General features: G+C 44.6%; 6 protein-coding genes across 6 annotated transcripts in view; 2 read left to right on the top strand and 4 right to left on the bottom strand.

Annotated features, from left to right (window-relative positions):
- T265_03943 (hypothetical protein) overlaps positions 1-15,154 on the top strand; it is a gene marked incomplete at both ends in the record, with an annotated part of 29,200 nt that extends 14,046 nt beyond the window's left edge. The window contains 8 exons of the mRNA XM_009168543.1: positions 7,299-7,346; positions 7,389-7,508; positions 7,664-7,825; positions 9,101-9,216; positions 9,389-9,461; positions 10,686-11,159; positions 12,833-13,033; positions 14,755-15,154. Coding sequence (XP_009166807.1) covers positions 7,299-7,346; positions 7,389-7,508; positions 7,664-7,825; positions 9,101-9,216; positions 9,389-9,461; positions 10,686-11,159; positions 12,833-13,033; positions 14,755-15,096 — 1,536 coding nt within the window. The remainder of the gene's footprint in view (positions 1-7,298; positions 7,347-7,388; positions 7,509-7,663; positions 7,826-9,100; positions 9,217-9,388; positions 9,462-10,685; positions 11,160-12,832; positions 13,034-14,754) is intronic.
- A 620-nt stretch (positions 15,155-15,774) lies between these two features.
- Positions 15,775-24,067, top strand: part of T265_03938 (hypothetical protein) — a gene marked incomplete at both ends in the record, with an annotated part of 25,457 nt that continues 17,164 nt past the window's right edge. The window contains 5 exons of the mRNA XM_009168538.1: positions 15,775-15,878; positions 19,124-19,215; positions 21,966-22,012; positions 22,055-22,168; positions 22,536-22,766. Of these exons, the coding sequence (XP_009166802.1) occupies positions 15,775-15,878; positions 19,124-19,215; positions 21,966-22,012; positions 22,055-22,168; positions 22,536-22,766 (588 nt within the window). The remainder of the gene's footprint in view (positions 15,879-19,123; positions 19,216-21,965; positions 22,013-22,054; positions 22,169-22,535; positions 22,767-24,067) is intronic.
- T265_03942 (hypothetical protein) lies at positions 16,127-16,570 on the bottom strand (the record flags this gene model as incomplete). The annotated part of the gene is made up of 1 exon (XM_009168542.1): positions 16,127-16,570. The coding sequence occupies one exon, from the start codon at positions 16,568-16,570 to the stop codon at positions 16,127-16,129; it is 444 nt and encodes a 147-aa protein (XP_009166806.1).
- On the bottom strand, positions 16,672-17,115 carry T265_03941 (hypothetical protein; the record flags this gene model as incomplete). Its single annotated transcript, XM_009168541.1, has 1 exon — positions 16,672-17,115. The coding sequence occupies one exon, from the start codon at positions 17,113-17,115 to the stop codon at positions 16,672-16,674; it is 444 nt and encodes a 147-aa protein (XP_009166805.1).
- T265_03940 (hypothetical protein) lies at positions 17,217-17,660 on the bottom strand (the record flags this gene model as incomplete). Its single annotated transcript, XM_009168540.1, has 1 exon — positions 17,217-17,660. The coding sequence occupies one exon, from the start codon at positions 17,658-17,660 to the stop codon at positions 17,217-17,219; it is 444 nt and encodes a 147-aa protein (XP_009166804.1).
- On the bottom strand, positions 17,762-18,205 carry T265_03939 (hypothetical protein; the record flags this gene model as incomplete). Its single annotated transcript, XM_009168539.1, has 1 exon — positions 17,762-18,205. One exon carries the CDS (start codon positions 18,203-18,205, stop codon positions 17,762-17,764), a length of 444 nt encoding a protein of 147 aa, XP_009166803.1.

The following is a 24,067-nucleotide window of genomic DNA, read 5'->3' as shown; positions in this document are numbered from 1 at the left end:
AATTAGACCACAAAGGGAAAAAGAAGGTTTGTCACCGTTGAATGAGATTTCCAGGGACTTATGAAGCTTAAGAAAGTCATGTCCTAGCAAAATATCTGCACAGAGGTCACGTAATACTGAAAACTTGAAAGAGGGATACTTGTTTTGTTAAAAAGCAATGTCCAAGAGTAAAGCTTTTGTGCTGGATAGATGCCAAAGTTGTTTCAGATGATGATGGTAGTACAGACCACTTGTTACAACGGACTACCTTTTCGGAAATGAAACTTTCTGAGCTACCAGTATCAACAAGAGCTCGAAGCGGGAACCATTGGCTTTCACATCGGTGACTGCTTCTTTTAGACACTCGGGAGCCGCTGCAGTGACACAAGATAGCGCACATGAAACAAATGAGGTGTTCCGCGGACCAGTAGATCTGCATACCTTTTGAAAACGCCCTTTCTTCCCACAGTTTTTGCAGGTCGCATCTTTAGCGGGGCATTTATATCTCGGGTGACGAGCACAGCCACAGAAGAAACATGAAGACCCCACCCTGGCAGCAGTCGCCTGCTCGTGCGATGACGTTTTCGAACGTGGAGACTTTGGCGGGTCGTTCGATACGGTGGCACAGGAGTTGAGTGTTCGGTAAAAACGATAACGACTGTTTTTGCGCTAGTTCGAGGGACTTTGCATGGTCGTATGCGGTTTCAAAATCCAGCGACTTATGTTCCAGCAGTCTCTGGCAAATTTACTTGATTCGTTCGACCGGTCCTCGGAAACTTTTCAACGAAACTACCAGGAACCAGATTGACTATGTTGTGACTGTTAGCTGGGTGATTTAGGTGGTTGATGGAACTTATTCTATCGCGTATAATAGTCTACATACTTGAGTGGGAAACGGGCGAGATTCCTCAGTGTTTAGAATGCGAATTTACTGACCGAATGGTTCGTGTTTTGAACTTGACCTCCTCATCAACTCTCCTTGTCTAGGTGTGGGCAACATGGCAGTATCCCAACCATCTTGCTTCCTCCGGGTCATGGCAGCTAGGCACCGTGAAGCTGAACGATTTCGATTTTTTGAGGGGTTAAAAAACTTCAATAAAGAAGACAAAGGGCACTGTTTGGTGATCAGCTATATTGAGGATATGCCAATGGAAGAAGAAGCGATTCGGTCTAGTTGGTCACAACAGAGAGGAAATGGAATCTCAGTGCAATATTACGAAAGGCCGAGTTGTTCGTTAGTGTCTGACCACCCTAACACCTGTTTCAAGTTGTGTGTAGGCTTTCAGGTGTGGAGTCACCTGCATTGGTGTGAATGGTTTTGTGCTACGGCTGGACCACTGTCTTGGTGCGCATACGGATTCGACTGGAGGATTGCCTGTTTGCACAAAGGGAATTGAGTTATCTGGGGGCGAGATGTCTCAAGTGGTTAGAGCGCGAATTTACTGACCGGAAGGTTCCTGGTTCGAATCCGACTTCTGCCGACTTCCCCCGTCTAGGCTTGGGCAACCTGACTGTATTCCAGCCCTCGTGCTTCCTTCGGGTAGCATGGCAGCTAGGCACCAGGAGGTGTTACAGCTTAGAGCGAGATTGAGTTATCTGAGGTGAGTGGTGCATCGTGTCCGCGATGGATCAATGCAGCAGACTGTACGCCAACTTTGTAAATGACGTTAACCATGCGGTGCTTGATGTAACTACGAATTGGTCCAGGTCACGAAGATAACCTAGTCTACCGCGGCGATTTTGGAGGACGTTGACATTTTGAACGGGACTGCACAAGTTCTAGCTCTTTGTCCATACCCGACCAGTATACAACTTCGCGCCGAGGTTTTCATACGGTCGATGCCTGGGTGTCCAAAACTACACTGCTTTAGTACTCGTGCGTGCTATTTGGCTGGTATTATAACACATTCACCAAAGAGAAGACAAACATCGACTTGAGATAGATAAAATCCTCAATAGAATGAAGATTGAATGTTGTCTGATACTGGCGATGGCCAACGTGTTCGGTGATAGTGTGACACTTGTTGGACCACTGGGTCACATCTGTTTTTGTCCATTTTTAAAGTAGGCGGAAGGGCACAAATGGATACAGCGAGTGCGGTGCCAATTTCAGGCTCGGTAGAAATGGAAGCCACAAATGTACCTTCTTCCGGCTGTCATTGTGAGTCCATCAGTCTTGTTGAGGCGTCTGCCTCGCCATGTACCGCAACGCCCTCCTACGAACCGAAAATGCTGACAAATGGCTTGTGATCGGTAAGGAGTGTGAAATGCGGCCGTAAATCATTTTGTTGAATTTTTTGACGGCAACTATGATTGCAATTGCTTTTTTCCTATTTGACTGTACTTGCGTTCGGCTAGTGTCAAAGGTCGGATTGCATGGGTGATGGCTCTTATAGGTCCGTCAGGAAATCCGTGGGAAATGACTTCTGAGACTAGAATGATACCCATAGATGGGTTGTAATGTGTAAGTCTGTTGATAAACGTGATTTAACTGTATCGAAAGCTTATTGACAGTGAAGCAGCCGGTTACAGGGAACATCCTTTTTTAAGAGATGGTTGAGAAGGAACGGTGCTTATCCGGTAGAAAAGTGTTGTAATAGCTCACCAACCCAAGGAAAGATCCGTCGGTGGTGGTATTCTCTGAATTGCATCAGTGTTGTCCGGGTCAGACTAATGGTCATATTTATCGAAAATAAAATCCGAATGTTTGATAGACGTAAAAGAAAACGTGCGTTTTCTCATCCGGAGATCTAAGCTGTATTCCTGGATTTGATCAAGTACTGAAGTTAGGCGATTAAGGAGTTTTTTCCCGATCAGATGCTGCCACGATGATATCATTCAAGTACGCCACGACGCCTGTTCACTCATTGAGCGCAGCGTCCTTGAACTGCTGGAATATGGCTGGCGCCGTTTTTCCTCCAAAGATTATTGAACTGGAAAAGACCACGGTGCTTGTTATTGGCTAGAAGGTCTTTAGAGTCACTCGCAACTTCGGTTTGTAAATAGGCTTCGGTCAGATCAAGTTTAGCGAAGTAAGTACCACCACTGAGTTTGGTAGACGGATCTGGAACTGGGAGAGGATACTGATGCGAATCGAATGCAGCATTCAAGCCCGTTGGATAATCAACACAAATCCTGACATTCTCGCTCTTTCTGTTGACCACAACAATGGAAGCTGTTCAGGAAGAGTAGTTGACAGTCTAGCTAACACCCGATGTTTGGAGACGACCGAGTTCAGCACCCGTAGATACAAAAGCCGCATAAAGTACATGGCGTTTTCGTCTGAAGACAAGTTTGCTATTGGGTTTCAAGTGAAATGTGGCTTGGGCTTTAAAACAATTTTCAAGACCATCTTAAAAACACTGGAAAATTTTAATTAGGTTATGCGCGTAAGTTGTTGGAAAATGTTTGTATGAGTGAGATGAACGTTTGTCGCCTACGGACTGTAGAGGGACACAAAAAGATTTAACTGATCTATCCAATCAAGACCAAGCAAATTCAGATCTGAACAATTTGTGAGGTAGCAGATACCTGTGAATTGCCCATTGTTAAAAGATACATCATAAGTGAGTTCGCAATTAAGCGGCAAGTTGTTGATGGAAGCAGTCTGTACAATGGTTGGCAGCAGACAATAATGGCGTGCAATTGCATTCCAAATCGGACATGAGATCCGTGTGATGTCTGAGGCTGTATTGAGCTGAAGACGGATAGAATGATTATTCGCGCAAAGTGTGATAAATTTCCCATGGGATGCGAGATCCACCCTGAATGATACGAAGACAGATTTCGATCGACGACATCACTTCTGTTGTTATGTAAGAGCCGTTTTAAGTTCGCCCTTTCGGTGATCAGTCGGCTAGATTTTCTTTTCTTATGGCCAATACGACGACATTTCTGGCACTGGTGTTTTTGGAACAGACAAAAGCGGATGTGATGCCAGTCACCACAAGACTAACACTGTGGTGTCAACGAATTCTTCACAATATATTTGTGAATGCCGTGGTTGTATGAGGGCTGGGATACTGCCAGAGCGTCCACACCTAAACAGGAGGACGATTAGGGTCCTCAACCAAAGCCTTCGGCTCAAAAGCCTAACCACAAGGCAGAGGTGTCGGGCTGGAAATGCAAGCACATTACTATTTTTACGGAACACGTCGCCATACATGTTCCAACCCCCAACCTGGAGGTCCAGGAGACTGTGTTCGTCAGACCTCTACCCATGGACCAACCTGGTATGAGAGACTCTGAGTGTCGCGTGGATACCCCCCAGTATAGCTCAATGGGTCTCAGAGGTACACAAACCGCCACACCACGGTAAAGTGGCGGCTTCACAAGATAATTAGAAAACGGGTATTTGGTGTGCAGAAAGTACTTCAATCGCCAAAATATCCAGCAACATGATTAGCGGTGACTTGACCATGTGCTAAATATGCCGAAACAATGTCTACTGAGATGAGTGTTCCCCCCCCCCTGTTTTTTCTCCTTCAGAATGGTGCGAACCGCGAGGTGCACAACGTATGACCTAGGAGAGGGGTGTGAAAGAGATTACAAGGAGTTTGGGTGTTATTGGTACAGAACGTCTTGCAGAATGGGGTCCCAGCGACATCTACGATTGGCTGGAGAAATTGCGAGAAACAACGGTTTATCGATGTCAATGGCGCTCCTGTTGTCATTTTCTTTCGGTTAGAGGTGTAGGCACCTCTGCAACAGATCCCTTCTCTCACCTGCTCTTTTCCCCTCTTTTCATTCTAAGGCTGCGTATGTAATTAGATGAACTTTATTTGTACGACGGTGAGACATTGGTGTGAACACTGATGTTGCTGTCTCTTATGATGATGATTAGTGTAGTTCAGCCGGTTGTTGAGGTCCGAAAACTATTGCACCACGATAACCTTCGATCTCTTCACGGTGGCCTCGAGTGGCAGGTTTATTTTGTTGGACATGGTATCCCTACTAATGGTATTGTCATGGAAAGGCCGATTTGTCTTTTACCATCAGGAAACGGGTTGATTTGACCAACCGTGACGCACTTGACGCATAACAGACACATGGGCCTCCATTGCTATCGAATGCCATTCGGATAAGCTATTATCTATTTTCTCCTACCTGTCTTTATTACTCCAGATTGGGCATCAACAGCCGGTGTTTGACAGACACGAATGCCCTTTGAAAGCCGAATGTGCCTGCATCCATGTTATAACTTGCGGGACGGTAGTGCAACTCTGTGTCGGTCCCTTGGCTTCCTGCTCCGCCCACTATGGTATAGCAAAAGGCACGGTAGCTCTACACAGCCCTTTATGGAGACAAAGGAAAATCATTACAACTGTATATATATAGGGTAGTCACAGAGTGTTCCACAAGGTCGTGCCAGAATGTCCGTGAGGGGGCGAAAAGCGTCGAGTCAAGGTACTTGGCTCGGATTGGTTGGCATTCTGACCAATCAGGGCATGCCTACGTCTGGCCCGTGTCCTGCACGTGACACATGCGTTCCAAATGATTTGATGTTCGGTTATTAGGGACGGCTGGCCCCCGAACAATCCAATTTTTTATCGCGCCAGTCGCATAAGCTTTGTGGTTTCGAACCTTCAGCAAGTCAGATAAACCTGGCCATCTCTTGTATTCGGATTGGCTGGCCCGTTATTCACTAGGTTTTCAACATTAGGCCGACGGATTCCCCTTCTTGACCTTGCAGTGTAAGTTCATGAGCCCTAGTCAGATTCCGTCAATGCCAAATTTCTACGTCCTTATGAGTAAATTTCCGGCGTTCAAACGATAAAAACGTAATAATGGGTATGACGGCATAGCATTGTATTGAAAGACGCCTCGGTGATCGGATTGAATAGAGCAAGTAGGCTAGATCTGAAGTGGATGTGCCGCGCTATGTAGTCATTGCAATTACTGATACTTCAATTAAAGTTGAGACACCTATTGTAAGATCTCAATGGGTTGTCATAAGTTGTGAGGTGCCGGTTGATGAGTAAATCATTAGGACAGTATACCGGAAAGTATACAACATTCGGGAATCAGTTTAAAGGAAGAAAGTTACCAAAAACTTTTATATTCAACTTTGTGAACCTTGCCGATTGTTTTATGGGTTCATCTAAAATACTTTACCCCAACCTAAACTTTTGGACTCGTCGAACTCTACGTGCTCTGCCTGCTGACCACTTCAATGTATCTGTACCAGTGAATCCTACCCAGTTTAAGCTGCTTGGCAGATTGACAAGGACTGGGGAAGAGGATGTGCAATACTAGATATGCTTGATCCAACTTTCTCTTCAGAAGCTTGAAGATATTCTAACAAAGGCGGTTGCTGTTTCTCGTTCATTTACATCCGCCTTATCTGCGTTGATTTTTTCAGGAACCTTTAACTGAGGGATTTATGGATGTGCTAGGCTTTCCAGAATACCGTAAAAATCCCGAATGATCAGCACCTTGTGCGCTATACGTTTTCCAAGTTGTTGGATAGGAATGCGGTTTTATTTAAATTGCGTGCGTAATTGAGATCGGATGATATGGTTTACAGAAGTAGGATGCTGAAAATTATCCCGAATCTCTAAACTAATTGTGGTTGCTTAGTTTCTGTAGTCCCATTGCATCGACATCATCGTTTATCACTGTTTCCGGAATTGAAATAGCGAGCAAACTCGAATCTATAAAATGCACAATGAAACAGTAAAATTCAAGGGTTAATTAATGCAATATCTTCTCACCATTGTAGCACATTCGAGCCTGCTGTTCAGCTTGGTGTCAACTGACTCTTCATCTTTTGAACAATTTCGGTGAGGCACTGGGAAGATTTGCGCAATGGCCACCAACGCTGCTAACCAGAATGCTTCCGGTATACATCAAATGCTGTCGGAGCGGAAACAAACGTTTGAGACGAAACTCGCGATTGTTATCAACTGCGAATGTGTCCTTCAATCACCTGAAGCTAATGTAATGCAACCAGCTATTCTAACTCCTATCAACTGTACAGATGGCATCATTACGCGAGCTGATGAAATTATTTGAGGCGAAAAAAATTATATCTGTCAAAGAAATTCGCCTAGCTTTGGTCGCTTCCCTTTGCGTGGTTTTCAAAGACATTCTTCCGGCTTATCGGATTCGTAGTTTGACGGAGCAAGAGAAAACCCAACAAGTTGGATTCACTCTAATGTAGCCAATTTTTCCAGATGAAAAAAGAAACCAGGAAGTTACAGTTTTTCGAGGAAAATCTTTTAATAAATTACAGGAAATATACCGAAGTCCTCCGGGTTATTCTCCAGAGTAAGGAAGGACCTAACCTTTGTAAGCTTTTAGGTAAATCTTTGTCCCAGAAATCATCCAAACGGCAGGAAACTTATGCGAAAATCGATTGGAATGAGGTAAGTTTTCGTTATACGTTTTTCCCCACAACCCACTTCTAGTCCGATCGAACGACAGCACTAAAAGCCGTATGTGAACTCCTTAAAGCACATCCACAATTCAACCTCAGTGATGAACTTATCATGGCTGTGTTACCCTTCCTAAATGATAAACGCGAACAAGTATGTCGAAATGATGGATTCACGAGATTTTTCAGGTTTATTCTATCGTCCTCAAGACGTTGCAGTTAATCTTTTCCGATGATTGCGACGGAAAGGTCTCCCTGGAAGTAAGTAGAAAACCATGGCTACCTTGCTTATTTATACACCCTTTTTAGATCTGCAGGGCCATTCACGCGTTTGCAAAGAAAAAGTCCTACAACGTTCGTCCTGCGATCGCCAAAGCCTTGTCTCTTGTACCTATCAAAGAAGTGGAAGATGCGGAGGAGAAAACATCAGTTGGCCGCAATCGAAAAATGATGTCACGGCGTGAACGAAAGGTGCTGTTAATTCATCTTCTATAGGCCATGTCTTATGGGTAGACGTTAGCCGATCGACGGGACCGTTTTTGACATCTATGTGATGTTTTCATAGATAGTTGTCATCATCATAATCAATGACACCAATACACCAATAATACATACTGGTGCCTAACTGACATGGGGGTAGTGGGGTCTATCTGTGACGATACTGTTTAACGAAAGTTCCATGTACGTTCGCCAACCTACTGATTACTATTCTCCTCTGTGATTTCTCAAACGGTCCTCAGTTTTACTGACAACTTTTTTCAGTTACTTCCCATTTGAGAGAATTGCATGTACAAGCGTTTTATAATCCCCCATTTTCGTCAACTCAGTCAGAACTATTTGGTTTAGTTCGCTTATTGTCTCGTCACGTCGCGTGCGAACGTGTTTCTGCATAAGATCGACTAGAAGGTAACCTTGCGGTCCGTCTTATTACCCTCACGGTGGATGAAAACGATGGTCTGTGTCGTTTCTGGTTTGGGTTTCACAGGGGGCTGCACTGTAATATGAGAACGTATATGTGAACGGTACGTAAACATACCGTAAACTTGTTTGGTGATTTTTATTATAGAAGGATACGGGCAAAACTTTTTTCGCAGGAGTATAGGCCTAATCTCCTGCCTGTCAGATTACGGTTACCTACGTAAAAATGTTCCCGTTTAGACTCATCCAGCTTACTACCTAAATATGAATCCTATCAAAACGGTTTGGGGTGTAATTTCTGGACAACCGTGGAAGTCACTTTGAAAGCATGACTAACTTAAAACCATGGTTGAAAACGTTTTGAAGATGTATCCTCATTTAAATGTAAAATAATAAAAATCGTTCAGCTGTAGCACCCTTCCGGTGCCTAGCTGCCATGCCACATGAAGGAGGCACGAGGGCTGGGATACTGCCAGGTTGCCAAAGCCTAGACAGGGGAAGTCGAGAGGCAGAGGTTGGGTTTGAACCACGAACTATCTGGTCAGTAAATTCGCGCTCTAACCACTTGGTCCATTTAAATGTAACCGAGCATTTTTACCTCGATATCCATATACTCGTATAACTTTTTGCCTGCTCTTCACTTGTACCAAATGTTTCTCTTCCTGTCTGTTCAATGCAAAAGTACCGATTTGATAATGGCTAACTCGTTATTACGTACATTCTGACGAAAGATGACCAATATGTGCACACTTGACGGGATTACACGCGGAATCTGGCATCCGTACTGCCTCGTCCTATACTGCTTATTCTCCGCCAACTTTGTTTCAGAAAGACAAACTAGAAAAGAAGCACGAAAAGGAGATGGCAGAAACCCGAGCCACTCAGTCGCGAGAGGACAGGAAAAAACTGGTTGGTTATCCGCCGTTCAAACTGATGCGAATAACGTTTCTTCATAGAACACATTAATTTTGAATGAAATCCTATTCGTCTATTTCAAACTGTTGAAAACTACCAGAAATTCTCAGCTTCTCACCACTGTGCTCGAGGGTGTGGCCACGTAAGGTTTATGTCGTTTCTACAAGGTCTTACTCAACACTATTATCTTTCTCACTTTAGGTATTCTAGCTTAATCAATGTGATCTACGTGGATAGCTTGCTCTTGATTCTTAACCGTTTCATCGCCCAAGAGGTACGTTAGACCCATTTTCGTTTTCATTTCATGTGCTCATTGCCACGCCACTTCCACGTGCCTTTTAACATTTAAGGCAATCGATGAGGGGACATCGTTTTTCTTTGGTGATACCATCCGGAATTTTGCACGGGACTTTTATAGATTTAGATTCTCTTAGTTTACTGTTGTCTGGTTCATATTAACAACCATTGGCCAACCACAACTGTATTGGAGACATCATAGTTTGCAACTGAGTGTATATTCGCTAATTTCGTGCTATTCGGTTCCAAGTAGAATATAAGGTTGACGGAAACTTAGGGACTGCGCCTAGCTGATGAGCCTGAGAAGGGCGAAACGGTCGTAGGCTCTCGGGGAGTTTTCAGCAACCTTATGAGTAGTGCATTACAAAAGACATCAGATATATTTTCATTAGTCGGCTTGTCTGTTTAGTCTAGCTTGTTTAGCCACCCATAACCTGGTTCCGATTGACACAGCTTTTTATTTGATAGTAGTGTGAGGAGGTTTTGTTCCGCTACTGGGGCCAGTCTATGCCGAAATGCCGAGGAGCACTGTACAGATGCTTCATCCCCATTCGGAATCATCTACAGCTCACATTTCGCGAAACAACTGGGAGTTTTGGACCTCTCGGCTAGTAGTATGAATAATTAGCCGGTACGACGGGCTGACGGGCGTTGTTTGACTATAGTTGAGAGGGATTAAAAAGAAGCTAGTATGAACAGTGCGTTAGGCTTAAGAATTCAAGGCCCGGTTTTTTCTAGAATAAGAATAAGAAGATTCATGTTGGAAGCAGAGTAGGGAAGAGGCTGACGCGCAACCGGATTGCTCAGAGCCCAGCTGGGTTACGAGATGGCGTCGCAACGTCTGCTTAGTCTCGAAATCGTTACTTTCTATGTTAAGTACCTTTAACTACATTACCAACCTAGATATCGTGCTGTTCTGCCCGATGGTTTGTCTTGAAACAACTAGATCTGTCTCTGTTCGATTTCATGACTTGGCGGTTCGTCACTCGATGTCAGTTCTGTAGACATACAATCAGGTAACCAATAAGTGTGTGGGAAATCTGGTCAATGCTGGTTTTCCGACAGTATTTCAATTCGAATCTTCCAAATGGTGGTCCTCATTTCTTAATATTGCGTCCGTGTTTGCCTACGAATATCCTTTGTTCGTGCACATCATTTGTCTATTTAAACTAAAACCGATGCATCTCTTCTTACCCCCCAGTCTACTAGTCTCCGAGATGGTTTGAATTGCGTAAACGCCGCTTTGAATGTAATGAATCACCCTGGCTCTACGTCTGCATTGGAAACCGACCCAACTCGTTTCTACAACCATTTGTACAGTTTGTTGGGTCGTATGTCCGGTGTCTGCAGTCCGTGTGATAAGATCAGACCCAACACCAAGTTGGATAGCTTATCGACTGCTTACGCTCGTTCTTCAACGCCCGCTGCATTTGCAGTAGCCCAGTACATACACAAAAATACGATAACGAAGCCCATCTCTTCTGTGCCAGACAGTCCTAATTGTACTCCAGATGATGAATACTCTAAAGGACGTGTGGTTCTCAAAGATTCCGAAGAAATGACAGACGTTATGCTATCCTCTCTGAATATGCTGTTAATCCGGCGTAGGCGGGATGTCTCTAGCAATCGCGTGTTGGCTTTTGTGAAGCGTCTCGCTGGTGCAGCATTAGCCATGGTAAGTTCGGGTCTTATGATACCGCGGCTGAACACTTTGTTTTCAAGATAGTCTGCTTCCATTCGTCCTAAGGGACTGCTACCAGTTCATCCATCCAGATTTCATGCTCCCAACTGGTTATCTAACTTCTCTTCTAAGTGTAATCACACAGTACTCCTGAAGTCTGACGTTGCATTGTCATGGCGCAGAAATCATCAGCAAACGTACGTCACGTATGGCGTCAGAATTGAATTTCACTGAGGCTGATGGTCATGCTTACGAGGCAACTGTAAGAGCAGTCTTAATCTATGGTTTTGGAACATGGCTCCTATCTCTAACGGCGCCTTCGCGTGACTGCAGCCTATTGGCAATGAAGTGTTGCGTAAGCGAGTACTTGGCATGGAATCGGAATAACTAGGCCACCAAGTGAAACCCATCAATCTAAGGTGCTTGTAACGTATGTAACGTATGTAACGTATGATCACGTGCTGTCTCCCGGAGAACTGTTGTTGGTGACAGGCTCGCGGGTGCCAGACCGTGAACTCGACAATGTAAAATAAAGCCAGCTACTCTCGAAACGAATGCTTGGAGTTTCCAAGAATTTTAAAAGAATCTTTCGGCTGTAACACCCTTTCGGTGCCTAGCTGTCATGCCACTCGAAGGAAGCACGAGGTCTTGGATACTCTCAGGTTACTCAAGCCTAGACAGGGGAGGTCGAGAGCCAGAGGTCGGATCGGACCTTCCGGTCGGAAAATCGCACCATAACCACTGAGCTATCTTGCCACTGAGAAGCATCGTACAGCTGTTTCATCCTTATCTGAAATCATCAGCAGTGCACATCTCACGAAAATCCGGAGTCTCTCGAACCCGCGACTTTCTGGCTAGTAGTTTGAACACTTAACCGTTCGGCCACGAGCGGGTCGGAGTCTTAGTGGTGAGTATGCTGTCACTTCTTAATCGGATTGCCTAGGTGAATTTTTTAATTGTAGGTTAGGCTGATGTCGAGTGAAGTGCACGAAAGACGGGGGGGGGGGGAGATAGCTCAGTGGTTATGGCTCGACTACTGACCGGGAGGTCAGTGGTTCGAATCCGACCTCTGCCTCTCGACTTCTCCTATCTAGACTGGGGCAACCTTGCATTATCATAGCCCTCATGCTTATTTCGAGTGGCATGGCAGTTAGGCACCGAGAGTGTGTTACAACTGAACGAATAATTAAATCATTAGAATAATAGACCGCTATTTACATCATGCCTACGTCCTTCACATTTCTTACTAGGGCATTCTTCCTTATAGTCGCGTAGGCATTAAACACCAGCATTTACTACTGGTGTACTACTATAGCTGATGATGATTTTCTGCCTTGTTAACTCCTGATGTTTTAGTTACTGAGACTATCTTCGGAAAATTAAAGGTTTATTCTGATCCTGGGTGACCCTTGTGTGGCCCATAAGTAGCAGCCAAAAAACTGCGGGCCAATATTCTACGTGTCCAATTCTGTCAAGCTAACCGGATGAGCCTTAACAGAGACAAAGACGTTCGTGTGGTTGAGCTTTGGTAGATTCGGCCACCTATTTTTTCGGGAAGGTCTACAGTTTTTCCAGAATTAGTTTTCTTGTTCGGTTGAAGTTTTGAGTCCTCCCCTGTCCTACCTGTGTTCCTATATTGTGTTTCAATTTTCTCTCAATCGCCATAGTCCGAACCAAGCTGCACAGGTACAATATTGGTTCAACTTATCCATCTCCTTCGGCTGTTCCCCCGTTGCGAAGTATTGTTTGATTCTGAAACCGAAGTTGGTGGTGCCTATCGCCCAAACGTGGATGATCCTGAAGCCTGCCTCCCAGCCAGTGCTTGTTTGTGGGAGCTGGTCGTTCTCGAAAGGCATCCATCGCTTGTGGTAAGTTTCTTACTTTGTCTTCCGAAAATAAGGCTGAGAGTGATGGTGACCAGATGTCCATATGTTTGGCATGTACGGCGCCCGTTTGGTATGTGATTTTTGGTGTTGGGGGTACCTGAACAGACAAAATATACGGCGATCCTGTCACTCCCCTGTTCAGGGTGTGTGGGTGCATGAAAGATGCTCCCCCAGCCCTTCGTAGTGAAAGGGGATGTTTAAGGTGTTATACAGTAGGCTGAATCGAGACTGCAGTAGTTAGTTCGTCCTCGATAGGCTTCGTTTCGAGCCGCTGATTCAATAGTCCGATCTGGTTGGTTGTGGAATGCTGGTCTAGCTGGTGTGACGTGAGCCCTCAAGTCCTGCTCCTAATGCCTCTGGACTCAACGAAAACAGCAGTGTTTATTACAATGAACCGGTCTACTTATTTCCAGATCTACTTAGATCATATTCACACACTACAACTTCAATGGCACAGCCTTTCCGGGTGCTCAAGGTGTGTGGTTTTCAGAGCGCTGCTATGCTTTCAGCAAGTTTTGATCGACTGCAGAACACACCTAATTACCATCACATTTCTATCACAAAGGCTGATACCAGTTTTCTTCCGAAATACATTTCGCTCCTATTATTCTCAGAAGGATGCCTTATTATTATTTTTTCTGTTTGGTAATAATCGTATGGTTGAACTTTGCAGCTACAACGACCGTTGTTCTAGGTACAGTGGCCATACACCGTCTTAGCCACCATTTCTAGATTGACTATATGTGTTGAGTTGATAAAGATGTACTACCGATTTTGGTCACAAACAACATGATATGTTGGATGGACTGGGGGCGCTACAGTCAAGATGGAATCTATTCCTAATGACGGTTGTCAAGGCCAGTGAAAAAATCACTGGTGCTTCACTACGATACAGTCATGTCAGCCTTGTTGAGTAAAGTGTAGTTGAAATCATAGAGATGAGACAGGGGATTCGCCGACAGTACCGTGTTCGGTTCTACCAGATACAGTTTTGAAGTATAACTGAACTCCCAAGCGAGTCCGGATAAACTCGTGACGTAGTCTCAGGAAGGTCGCCCATTTCTTAATGTAACCACGTATTATTCTCAATAATCCCAGGCAGGCACACTGCGTCAATTTCTTAACGCCGTGCCTGTCACTACTAACGGTATGTTCTTTTCAAACGTGAAATACTTGGGCGTAAGCCTGCCTAAAGAGGCTCAGCTAGTCCTCTTATACTAAAACGGTCTTCGCTAGTCTTTTCCTTACTCAGATGGAAGATATTGAACCAATCTTGTCCTACTGGAGGTAGTGTTCATTTGTTGTAGGCCCCTTCGCCTTTGAGAATGATTCCGCTTTATTGTAGCTTCACTAAAGCTTGTTTGGGGATCCAGTGACACTTTAACGACTGTCTTTGTTGACCTCCTGGTTGGATACGAAACACACACTGCAGCCCGTTTTCTCTGAACCCATTTCATATTCCAGAATACGCCCCAAATTTATGTTGCCAACTGAGACTTGCTGACCCAATGACTCGTTGACAGTAATTTGGTAATACATTGACTGTGATTAAGGCCCCTTGTTTGATTATTCCTTTCATTTCAAAAGTCTTTATGTCGATTTTTTGTATCTTTCGAATTCGAATATTTGACACCGCTGACAGTCCGCCCTCCAGTTTTTAAAGCCTTTTCTGATTCGAATATTTTTCATTGGTCTTCTCTTAGGTACGTGAACTAGCCAAAGCAGCACTGCACTGGGGGCGAACGATACATACCTACGGCCCCACGGAAGCAGCCATCAGACGGTATAACTTCAACATCGGACCGAGAGACTTAACTCTAGATCACCTCATTCAACTGTCTCCTGCAGATTGCCGGCTACAGTTGGCTACCATCTGTGAGGAGCAATCTGCGGAACCGGTTCGAGTGACTCCAACGACTAAGAAGCGGTTCCACCAAACATATGTTCCTTCTGATTGGTTCAAGAGCATGCTGGAACAATCGGGCTTGTCAAAAGAATATGGCGATGTTTTACACTCTAAGCGCCCAAGGATTGAGAAATCATAGCAGCTGTTTGCTTTTTAAACAACTGTGTACATTTCTTATTGTAATAAAACAACCCGCACTAGATATCTTGATTTTCCTCTTTCGTTATTGGAATCCTTAGCATTTTTATACTGACTGAACGACGCGTGTCTGCGTTCCGTTTTGCAAAACGAACTTCCTAGTAAACATCCATGGCCGTGATGTTGATACTGATATATCGACTCCCCCTCAGAAAAAGAGGCCGTCATGGGGACTGGGGGCTGCCGAGAGTTGTCTCCTCTCCAGAGGGACTGCGTATTGTGTTCTGCCAAACGGAAAATTCTGTTGCATAATGGAAACTACTCACAAGTTTGCTGAAAACTCTTCGACGACCCACGACGAGTTTCGACCTTCTTGGGCTCAGCAGGCATGCGCATCACCGAGTTTCCGTTTAATCTTAAGACACGGTTCTCTTTTGAGAGATTTCTAATTCCTCCTGTGTTCCCTAGCAGTTGGGATGACGAGCCATGATCGTGACCTAATGATTTGTGAAACAACATGCACAAACGCACTTTGTGATGCGGAAAGCAACCACAACATGCCTATATGATATATCAGAATCCCAACAGAGCTAATTTTCTAAGTGCGTTGTGGATATATTGTTTTCTTGGTAATGTTTTGGAAGAAGAGAGGAACTACCCAACCAACAGCGCACTGAAGATGTCTACTCGAATGGTGACGAAACGTTTGCAAATCAATTGCCAAGCTCGGCGAACAGATCAACAGCCGCCTGATCACTTACCAACAAATATTATTTTCTCCTCGTGAGGTATTCGTGTGTTTGCTGCGTTCGGTGCCGTGTGCGTGTTGCAGCCGGAGTTCTGTGCTAGTCTTCGGCTGTCTCGTTGTGGATTCGGCAAAATTGAGCACTGGTCGTTGTTCTCGTAGCTTGGCGTTTTTGCAGACGTCATGTTCCATGCGCGCCCCACATGTGGTTAGTTTCGGTCGTTCGTCTTAGTGCAGCCCAGATGAGGGGGTTTGGATATGTTTGTTTTGTGTAAGAGGAGTACGGTTAGTATGGTTCTGTTTGAGGACTGATGGATATGGTCGGTTTGGAATGTCGTGTATTGCTGATGGATGATTGGTGATGTTTGATTGAGGTGATTTGGTTGGTTTGTGTGGTCGTTTGACATTGTGGTCTTGTGCTGTGGGTTTGTTGTTTCGCCATATGTGATGATTGGTTGTGTGTGTCGCTCGCGGTTGGTTTTGTGTTTGTATGTGGTTTTGGTTGTTTGTGGTATTGGTTGTGCAGTGACTGTTGTTTGTATTCAACGGATTGTTTGGGTTGTGGATATATTGTTTTCTCCTCGTGAGGTATTCGTGTGTTTGCTGCGTTCGGTGCCGTGTGCGTGTTGCAGCCGGAGTTCTGTGCTAGTCTTCGGCTGTCTCGTTGTGGATTCGGCAAAATTGAGCACTGGTCGTTGTTCTCGTAGCTTGGCGTTTTTGCAGACGTCATGTTCCATGCGCGCCCCACATGTGGTTAGTTTCGGTCGTTCGTCTTAGTGCAGCCCAGATGAGGGGGTTTGGATATGTTTGTTTTGTGTAAGAGGAGTACGGTTAGTATGGTTCTGTTTGAGGACTGATGGATATGGTCGGTTTGGAATGTCGTGTATTGCTGATGGATGATTGGTGATGTTTGATTGAGGTGATTTGGTTGGTTTGTGTGGTCGTTTGACATTGTGGTCTTGTGCTGTGGGTTTGTTGTTTCGCCATATGTGATGATTGGTTGTGTGTGTCGCTCGCGGTTGGTTTTGTGTTTGTATGTGGTTTTGGTTGTTTGTGGTATTGGTTGTGCAGTGACTGTTGTTTGTATTCAACGGATTGTTTGGGTTGTGGATATATTGTTTTCTCCTCGTGAGGTATTCGTGTGTTTGCTGCGTTCGGTGCCGTGTGCGTGTTGCAGCCGGAGTTCTGTGCTAGTCTTCGGCTGTCTCGTTGTGGATTCGGCAAAATTGAGCACTGGTCGTTGTTCTCGTAGCTTGGCGTTTTTGCAGACGTCATGTTCCATGCGCGCCCCACATGTGGTTAGTTTCGGTCGTTCGTCTTAGTGCAGCCCAGATGAGGGGGTTTGGATATGTTTGTTTTGTGTAAGAGGAGTACGGTTAGTATGGTTCTGTTTGAGGACTGATGGATATGGTCGGTTTGGAATGTCGTGTATTGCTGATGGATGATTGGTGATGTTTGATTGAGGTGATTTGGTTGGTTTGTGTGGTCGTTTGACATTGTGGTCTTGTGCTGTGGGTTTGTTGTTTCGCCATATGTGATGATTGGTTGTGTGTGTCGCTCGCGGTTGGTTTTGTGTTTGTATGTGGTTTTGGTTGTTTGTGGTATTGGTTGTGCAGTGACTGTTGTTTGTATTCAACGGATTGTTTGGGTTGTGGATATATTGTTTTCTCCTCGTGAGGTATTCGTGTGTTTGCTGCGTTCGGTGCCGTGTGCGTGTTGCAGCCGGAGTTCTGTGCTAGTCTTCGGCTGTCTCGTTGTGGATTCGGCAAAATTGAGCACTGGTCGTTGTTCTCGTAGCTTGGCGTTTTTGCAGACGTCATGTTCCATGCGCGCCCCACATGTGGTTAGTTTCGGTCGTTCGTCTTAGTGCAGCCCAGATGAGGGGGTTTGGATATGTTTGTTTTGTGTAAGAGGAGTACGGTTAGTATGGTTCTGTTTGAGGACTGATGGATATGGTCGGTTTGGAATGTCGTGTATTGCTGATGGATGATTGGTGATGTTTGATTGAGGTGATTTGGTTGGTTTGTGTGGTCGTTTGACATTGTGGTCTTGTGCTGTGGGTTTGTTGTTTCGCCATATGTGATGATTGGTTGTGTGTGTCGCTCGCGGTTGGTTTTGTGTTTGTATGTGGTTTTGGTTGTTTGTGGTATTGGTTGTGCAGTGACTGTTGTTTGTATTCAACGGATTGTTTGGGTTGTGGATATATTGTTTTCTCCTCGTGAGGTATTCGTGTGTTTGCTGCGTTCGGTGCCGTGTGCGTGTTGCAGCCGGAGTTCTGTGCTAGTCTTCGGCTGTCTCGTTGTGGATTCGGCAAAATTGAGCACTGGTCGTTGTTCTCGTAGCTTGGCGTTTTTGCAGACGTCATGTTCCATGCGCGCCCCACATGTGGTTAGTTTCGGTCGTTCGTCTTAGTGCAGCCCAGATGAGGGGGTTTGGATATGTTTGTTTTGTGTAAGAGGAGTACGGTTAGTATGGTTCTGTTTGAGGACTGATGGATATGGTCGGTTTGGAATGTCGTGTATTGCTGATGGATGATTGGTGATGTTTGATTGAGGTGATTTGGTTGGTTTGTGTGGTCGTTTGACATTGTGGTCTTGTGCTGTGGGTTTGTTGTTTCGCCATATGTGATGATTGGTTGTGTGTGTCGCTCGCGGTTGGTTTTGTGTTTGTATGTGGTTTTGGTTGTTTGTGGTATTGGTTGTGCAGTGACTGTTGTTTGTATTCAACGGATTGTTTGGGTTGTGGATATATTGTTTTCTCCTCGTGAGGTATTCGTGTGTTTGCTGCGTTCGGTGCCGTGTGCGTGTTGCAGCCGGAGTTCTGTGCTAGTCTTCGGCTGTCTCGTTGTGGATTCGGCAAAATTGAGCACTGGTCGTTGTTCTCGTAGCTTGGCGTTTTTGCAGACGCCATGTTCCATGCGCGCCCCACATGTGGTTAGTTTCGGTCGTTCGTCTTAGTGCAGCCCAGATGAGGGGGTTTGGATATGTTTGTTTTTTTGTAAGTGGGGTCTGGTTATTTTGTGCGGCTCTTTTTGTTATTTGGTTTCATTCCGGCTTCCTTATGGTGTTTTCCTCTACTCGCTTTTTAGTTTATTACTGTGGACAGCATATTTTCCTTGCATTCGTAATATTTCTTTCTCTTTGCTCGATTCTTCCGTGGTCCCCGTGGAATTTCGCTGTGTCGATTGTTTTGTCCTGTGTATTTATATACCCTAGTTTAAATTTCTAAAATTATTTTTTTTCCTTTTTGTTTTTTTTTCTTATTATTTTTGTGTTTCTTTTAGCTCGTTTCTCGCAATAGTTGTTTCAGGTAATATCCTGAGTATGTCCAAACAGGCTTTTGTTCCCTCTTCGGTCACTGGTCGGAAAATGTCGGGTAAGTTTCGTTGGTTTGCATTTTCATGAGTTACTTTTTATTCCGACTTCCTCGACGCGATTTTCCGCTCCAATGTTTTGAGCTTACATATTCACTAATCTGTTGGACTATTTTGAATGAAGTGGTCGTCTTCCCGAGTGCGCGCTTTATAGAGGCGTTGGTTTTTTCGGGTCCGAGTGTTTTGAATAATGGATCGAAGTGAAGTGAATTGGAATGAAGTATTAATCGTATCATAGTGCTTAAGATTGTTTACTTTTCCCACGACGCCTAAATAACTGCCTTTCCTACGGTATCATATGTTGCGTTGGGGAGTACTGTTGTCTCGGCTAGACTCAATCAGTACGTTGTGACCGATAAACGGACGAACGGTTGTCCACAATGCTGACGTCATGATTGTAAAAACTGCTGCTGATTCCATTCAGACAATATTGACCAATAGTTATTCAAGGTAATTCAAGGTTTAATGGTCTAAAAAGCAGTTAACTTTACAACGACCATAGGGTGAACGTATATATACAAAGGGACGCATAGATATGCGTAATGTTTGCTGAGTATCACATGGAGTTAGACAGTTCCAGATTCGGTTTGGACATAAGATATGCATCTAAATTGTTCTTGAAAATGGTTAAACTCGGCGAATGTACAACATTGGGAGGTAGGGAGTTACAAATGAAACATACATGGACCGCAAAAAAGATCCGTCGACAGTTCACCCTCGAGTGAGGTACCGCGAGCGAAAAGTCATGCCTCCTGCCCGTTCGTGGTCGACGTCGGACAAAAAGATTTTCCAGCGGATGATTAGGTGTCTTCAGTATATTATATGTTAGAATTAGGTCTCCCCTGATGCGCCGATAGTAGAAGTCATATAGGTTGAGACTGGTAATCCTGTCTTCGTATGGTTTATTATGCAATCCAATTACTAGCATCGAGGTTCGATGATATATTCGCTGTAGAAGAATTATGTCTTTTTGAAGCCATGGTGACCAAGCTTGTATAGCGTACTCCATGGTTGGTCGGATGTAGGTATTGATTACTCGGGGCAGTGCCAGTCGAGTGAAACGACCAAAAATCTGTTTTAGGAGCGACAGGACTTGTGAGGTCCTCTTGCACCGCCGTCTACAAGAGGACCTCACAGGTCCTGTCCCTTTGTATATATACGTTCACCCTATGGTCGTTGTAAAGTTAACTGCTTTTTAGACCATTAAACCTTGAATTACCTTGAATAACTATTGGTCAATATTGTCTGAATGGAATCAGCAGCAGTTTTTACAATCATGACGTCAGCATTGTGGACAACCGTTCGTCCGTTTATGCCAGAGTAGGCTTATTTTAATTAAGTGCTGTCATCTTGTCAGTGCTAATTTGGTTCTTTTCTCAAAAGTTAGCTGTTCATGTACAATAATACACTTTGATGAGTTTATTTCGTTTGAATGGAAACATTAAATTACTCTCTAAAATAGAATTTTAAGGGACGGATTTTGCTAACCCTACCTTGTTCGTTGACTAAAATAGCGAACAATAAAACGAGTGCTTCTTCACATAGAGTCACAAGTGCTAACGCGCAAGTGTGTTAAGTGCGGAGCTATCTGGAATTGTAGCCATCGTAACACAAATTTGTGACCGATTTTTCAGCGTTATTCCAGACCGGATATGAGACACCACAACACCCGGTCGTTTTAGTAATCCCGTCAAATGCACAGAAGCTTACGTGATTGCTTTAACGTACAAGAAGCGGCTGGTGAGATATCCCTTTTCTCTAGGAGCGTCACGTCTCTTGGTATCACTTTTTTTGGAGCGCTACTCGGGTAAACATACACCTCATATTTCAGTCGATCTTATTACTAGCTAGAACACCCAATGTCATGTGTTTTGGCTCGCTTACTTTCACACCGAAATGATGTGAACATCACAAAAGAGGGATTCGTTCGATCCTTGTGGTTTCCAGATGAGCGATTCATTCAACTCAAGTTGTCAACTTCTAATGTTGATTTTGGGAACCTGGTCAACGTCCTTATTAGATTATTATGTATCTGTAGTTAAGCAATTTATCGCACTCATCCTACTGCTGCCTGCAGCTAAGTGTGTTGATTCGCGGCTATCATCGGGATCTATAGACAGATAAACGAGAAATCGTTCCTTGTCCTGACACTGGAATCTGACTTAACACGAGCTTGTTAATCGGTCGTTTTTTTTGCTGAACCATTCTAACCTCAGCTCATTTAATGGGGATAGATCGTTCAGCCATTTGGAGGACTCCTTTTTAACTTCAGGTTATAAAGTAGTGAAGAGCCGGTGTGATTATCTCTTAATGGGGATGATCGTTCAGCCATTTGGAGGACTCCTTTTTAACTTCAGGTTATAAAGTAGTGAAGAGCCGGTGTGATTATCTCTGATGGAGTAGAAACTCGGGTCTGATTCTCCTTCTGCTGAGGACAAGTCATGGTTGTTGCACTAGGTGACTGCAGCATTACACTGATTGTTCAAACGGTGTCAATCTGGACAGTAATTCAACGATTCACATAACCGCAAACGAACGGCCTCGCTAAACCCCAGTATCTTATTCAAATCTGGTTAACCAATCAGTAGCATTACACTGAACTACTCTCATTCTCTGTTTTCTATTCACCTTATACTCGTTGTTGACTCCTACTCCTAGAGCACACCTAAAACCACCTATTAGTCATTGGTTTTTGCAGGACTCACGATATCAGTAAGTTATTTAACTTTGCTTCCATTTATTTATTCCCTAGCAAACCCGTCTAACCAGCGAACAATGCAGCCGATGCCACCTCGTCCAGTGAGTCTGTCCTTTTCGCATCATTCACTTGTTATCTTGTAGCGAAGGGTCACCACAATGACTGCTGGAGTCCGGCCCACCCAGCCATCCTCGTCGGTTCGACATTCGTCGCCCAAGTTCGATCGACGTCACGATGCCACCGATCTGGTCCTAAATGTGAATCATCTGATTGTGATATATGTATATAACCCCGCGCAGTTGTCTTTACTTTCTCCATTGCTACAGTAGACTGATTGAGTGCTGACTCCACACCCAAAATATAAAAATGACTGAATGAATCCTTAAGAGATCAGTTTATTGTGTTCTTAGTCCAGTAGACCCATGCGTCGATGCCCTTCATAAAACAATTCCGTTTCCCAACACACCTGGAATTAATGGGACAAAGGAAATATGACAGCGTCCGTGCACTCCATCTATAAACAGTGGGTGATGATCCCCTGGCGTTTATCAGGTGTTTTTTATTGGCTGAATCAAATATGAACTGTAACAGCTTGTAGTCTCCATTTCGTGTTCTTCATTTCAGGATTCTGTCGCTTCGGCCATCACATCAATATCTGCCTGTGGAAATCCGGTTCGTCGTCGATCACTGAGCTCGGGCAGCCTGACGAGCACATCTGTCTCCCCATCAACCAAAACTCCTGTTCACTGTGGTCAAAGTGATATTCTGTCACTTCACCAAGCTGTGCTTACAGAATGGGCTATGGTGCACCAACGCCTCAGTGAATTGACAACGGCTCAGAAAGAGAGTGAACTTGTATGTGCTCTGTTTCGATGGAGGTTTTTTCGCTTGTTCCCGCTTATGTAGTTCTATATGCGTCGTAACAGTCGGTTTGTGTTGACAATCGATGTAACAATCGCAATAAACCCGAATTCAGGCTTGAACTAAACATGGATCCTAAGGTTCCCCACCTCGTCCCTATTGCCGATTCATTTTCGGCTCCAGCAACGTCAAACACACCATGGTGGAGTGTTGGTAGCTCGGCTGCATTAATTGTTTGTAGATCAGTTGGCTGTTGATCTGTTCACCTGGCTTACAGACGTTTCCTTATTAATATTTGAGACGTCATCAGTGTTTCGTCCTTACTTTCCTGCGTTTATACAATTTACAAAAGGAGGGTTGACATTTCCTGATGTGAGTGGCCGACTAAGGAACGGCTTCAGTGTAATTTCACCGGTACGGTTAGGCTTTATGCTGCGTTGCGGTCTCCCTATCCTCAATTTGTTTGATCATCCCGATACCTTTTTAGCACTTTCACTTCTGTTTTCTAATCGGCTTGATCCCGAATTGTGTCACTTTGTGGTTTGATCTCATTGAGCTTGGTTGGTTGATTGTGCTTCCGCGTCTTCCTCTGCATCGTTCAGCTGTAACACCCTTTCGGCGCCTAGATGCCGTGCCATCCGAAGGAAGCACGAGGGCTGGGATATTGTCAGGTTGCCCAAGGGAAAGTCGAGAGGCAGAGGTCGGGTTCGAACCCCGGACCTTCTGATCAGTAATTTCGCGCTATAACCACTTGAGCCATCTCGCCCCCTCTTCTTCCATATAGTGACTGATCTCAACGTTCGATCGTAATCACTCGCCTTCATACTCGAAGATCGGAACGGACAACTGGAATGCAGTTCACATGCTAGTGCAGGCAAGGGACAAGAAAGAATGTGAATATATAAGGGCATGCTATTCCGTCGAAGACGCCATCAACAAATATATTGATATCGATACGAAACGCTATTGCCGGAAGCCCGTATTAGTTTTGTGTCCATCGAGGTCGGTGTTTTAGTGAGTAATGATTACTGACAGTCATCTGACTGAACATGACTATGTGGAGTAAGACATTCATCTGCGTTAGTTTGAAACTCAACTTGGTCCGAGATAACTTCCAGTCGACAGGTGGACTCATGGGGAACTAACTGTCCGATGAGCCCCGAATAGGGCTCAATTGACGGTCTTCATCGGACTCGTGTGTGTAGTACATTACAGTTGACTTCACTTCTCAAGGAGTTTACGTTCCAACCCCCCCCCCCCCGTAACAGATGGCGGAACACATTAGTGACTGATTC

This window comes from Opisthorchis viverrini, assembly GCF_000715545.1.
Source record: "Opisthorchis viverrini unplaced genomic scaffold opera_v5_58, whole genome shotgun sequence".
NCBI classification, from domain to species: Eukaryota; Metazoa; Platyhelminthes; class Trematoda; order Opisthorchiida; family Opisthorchiidae; genus Opisthorchis; species Opisthorchis viverrini.
The sequence above is the reverse complement of the archived record's forward strand: the minus strand, read 5'-3'. Positions and strand labels throughout refer to the sequence as shown.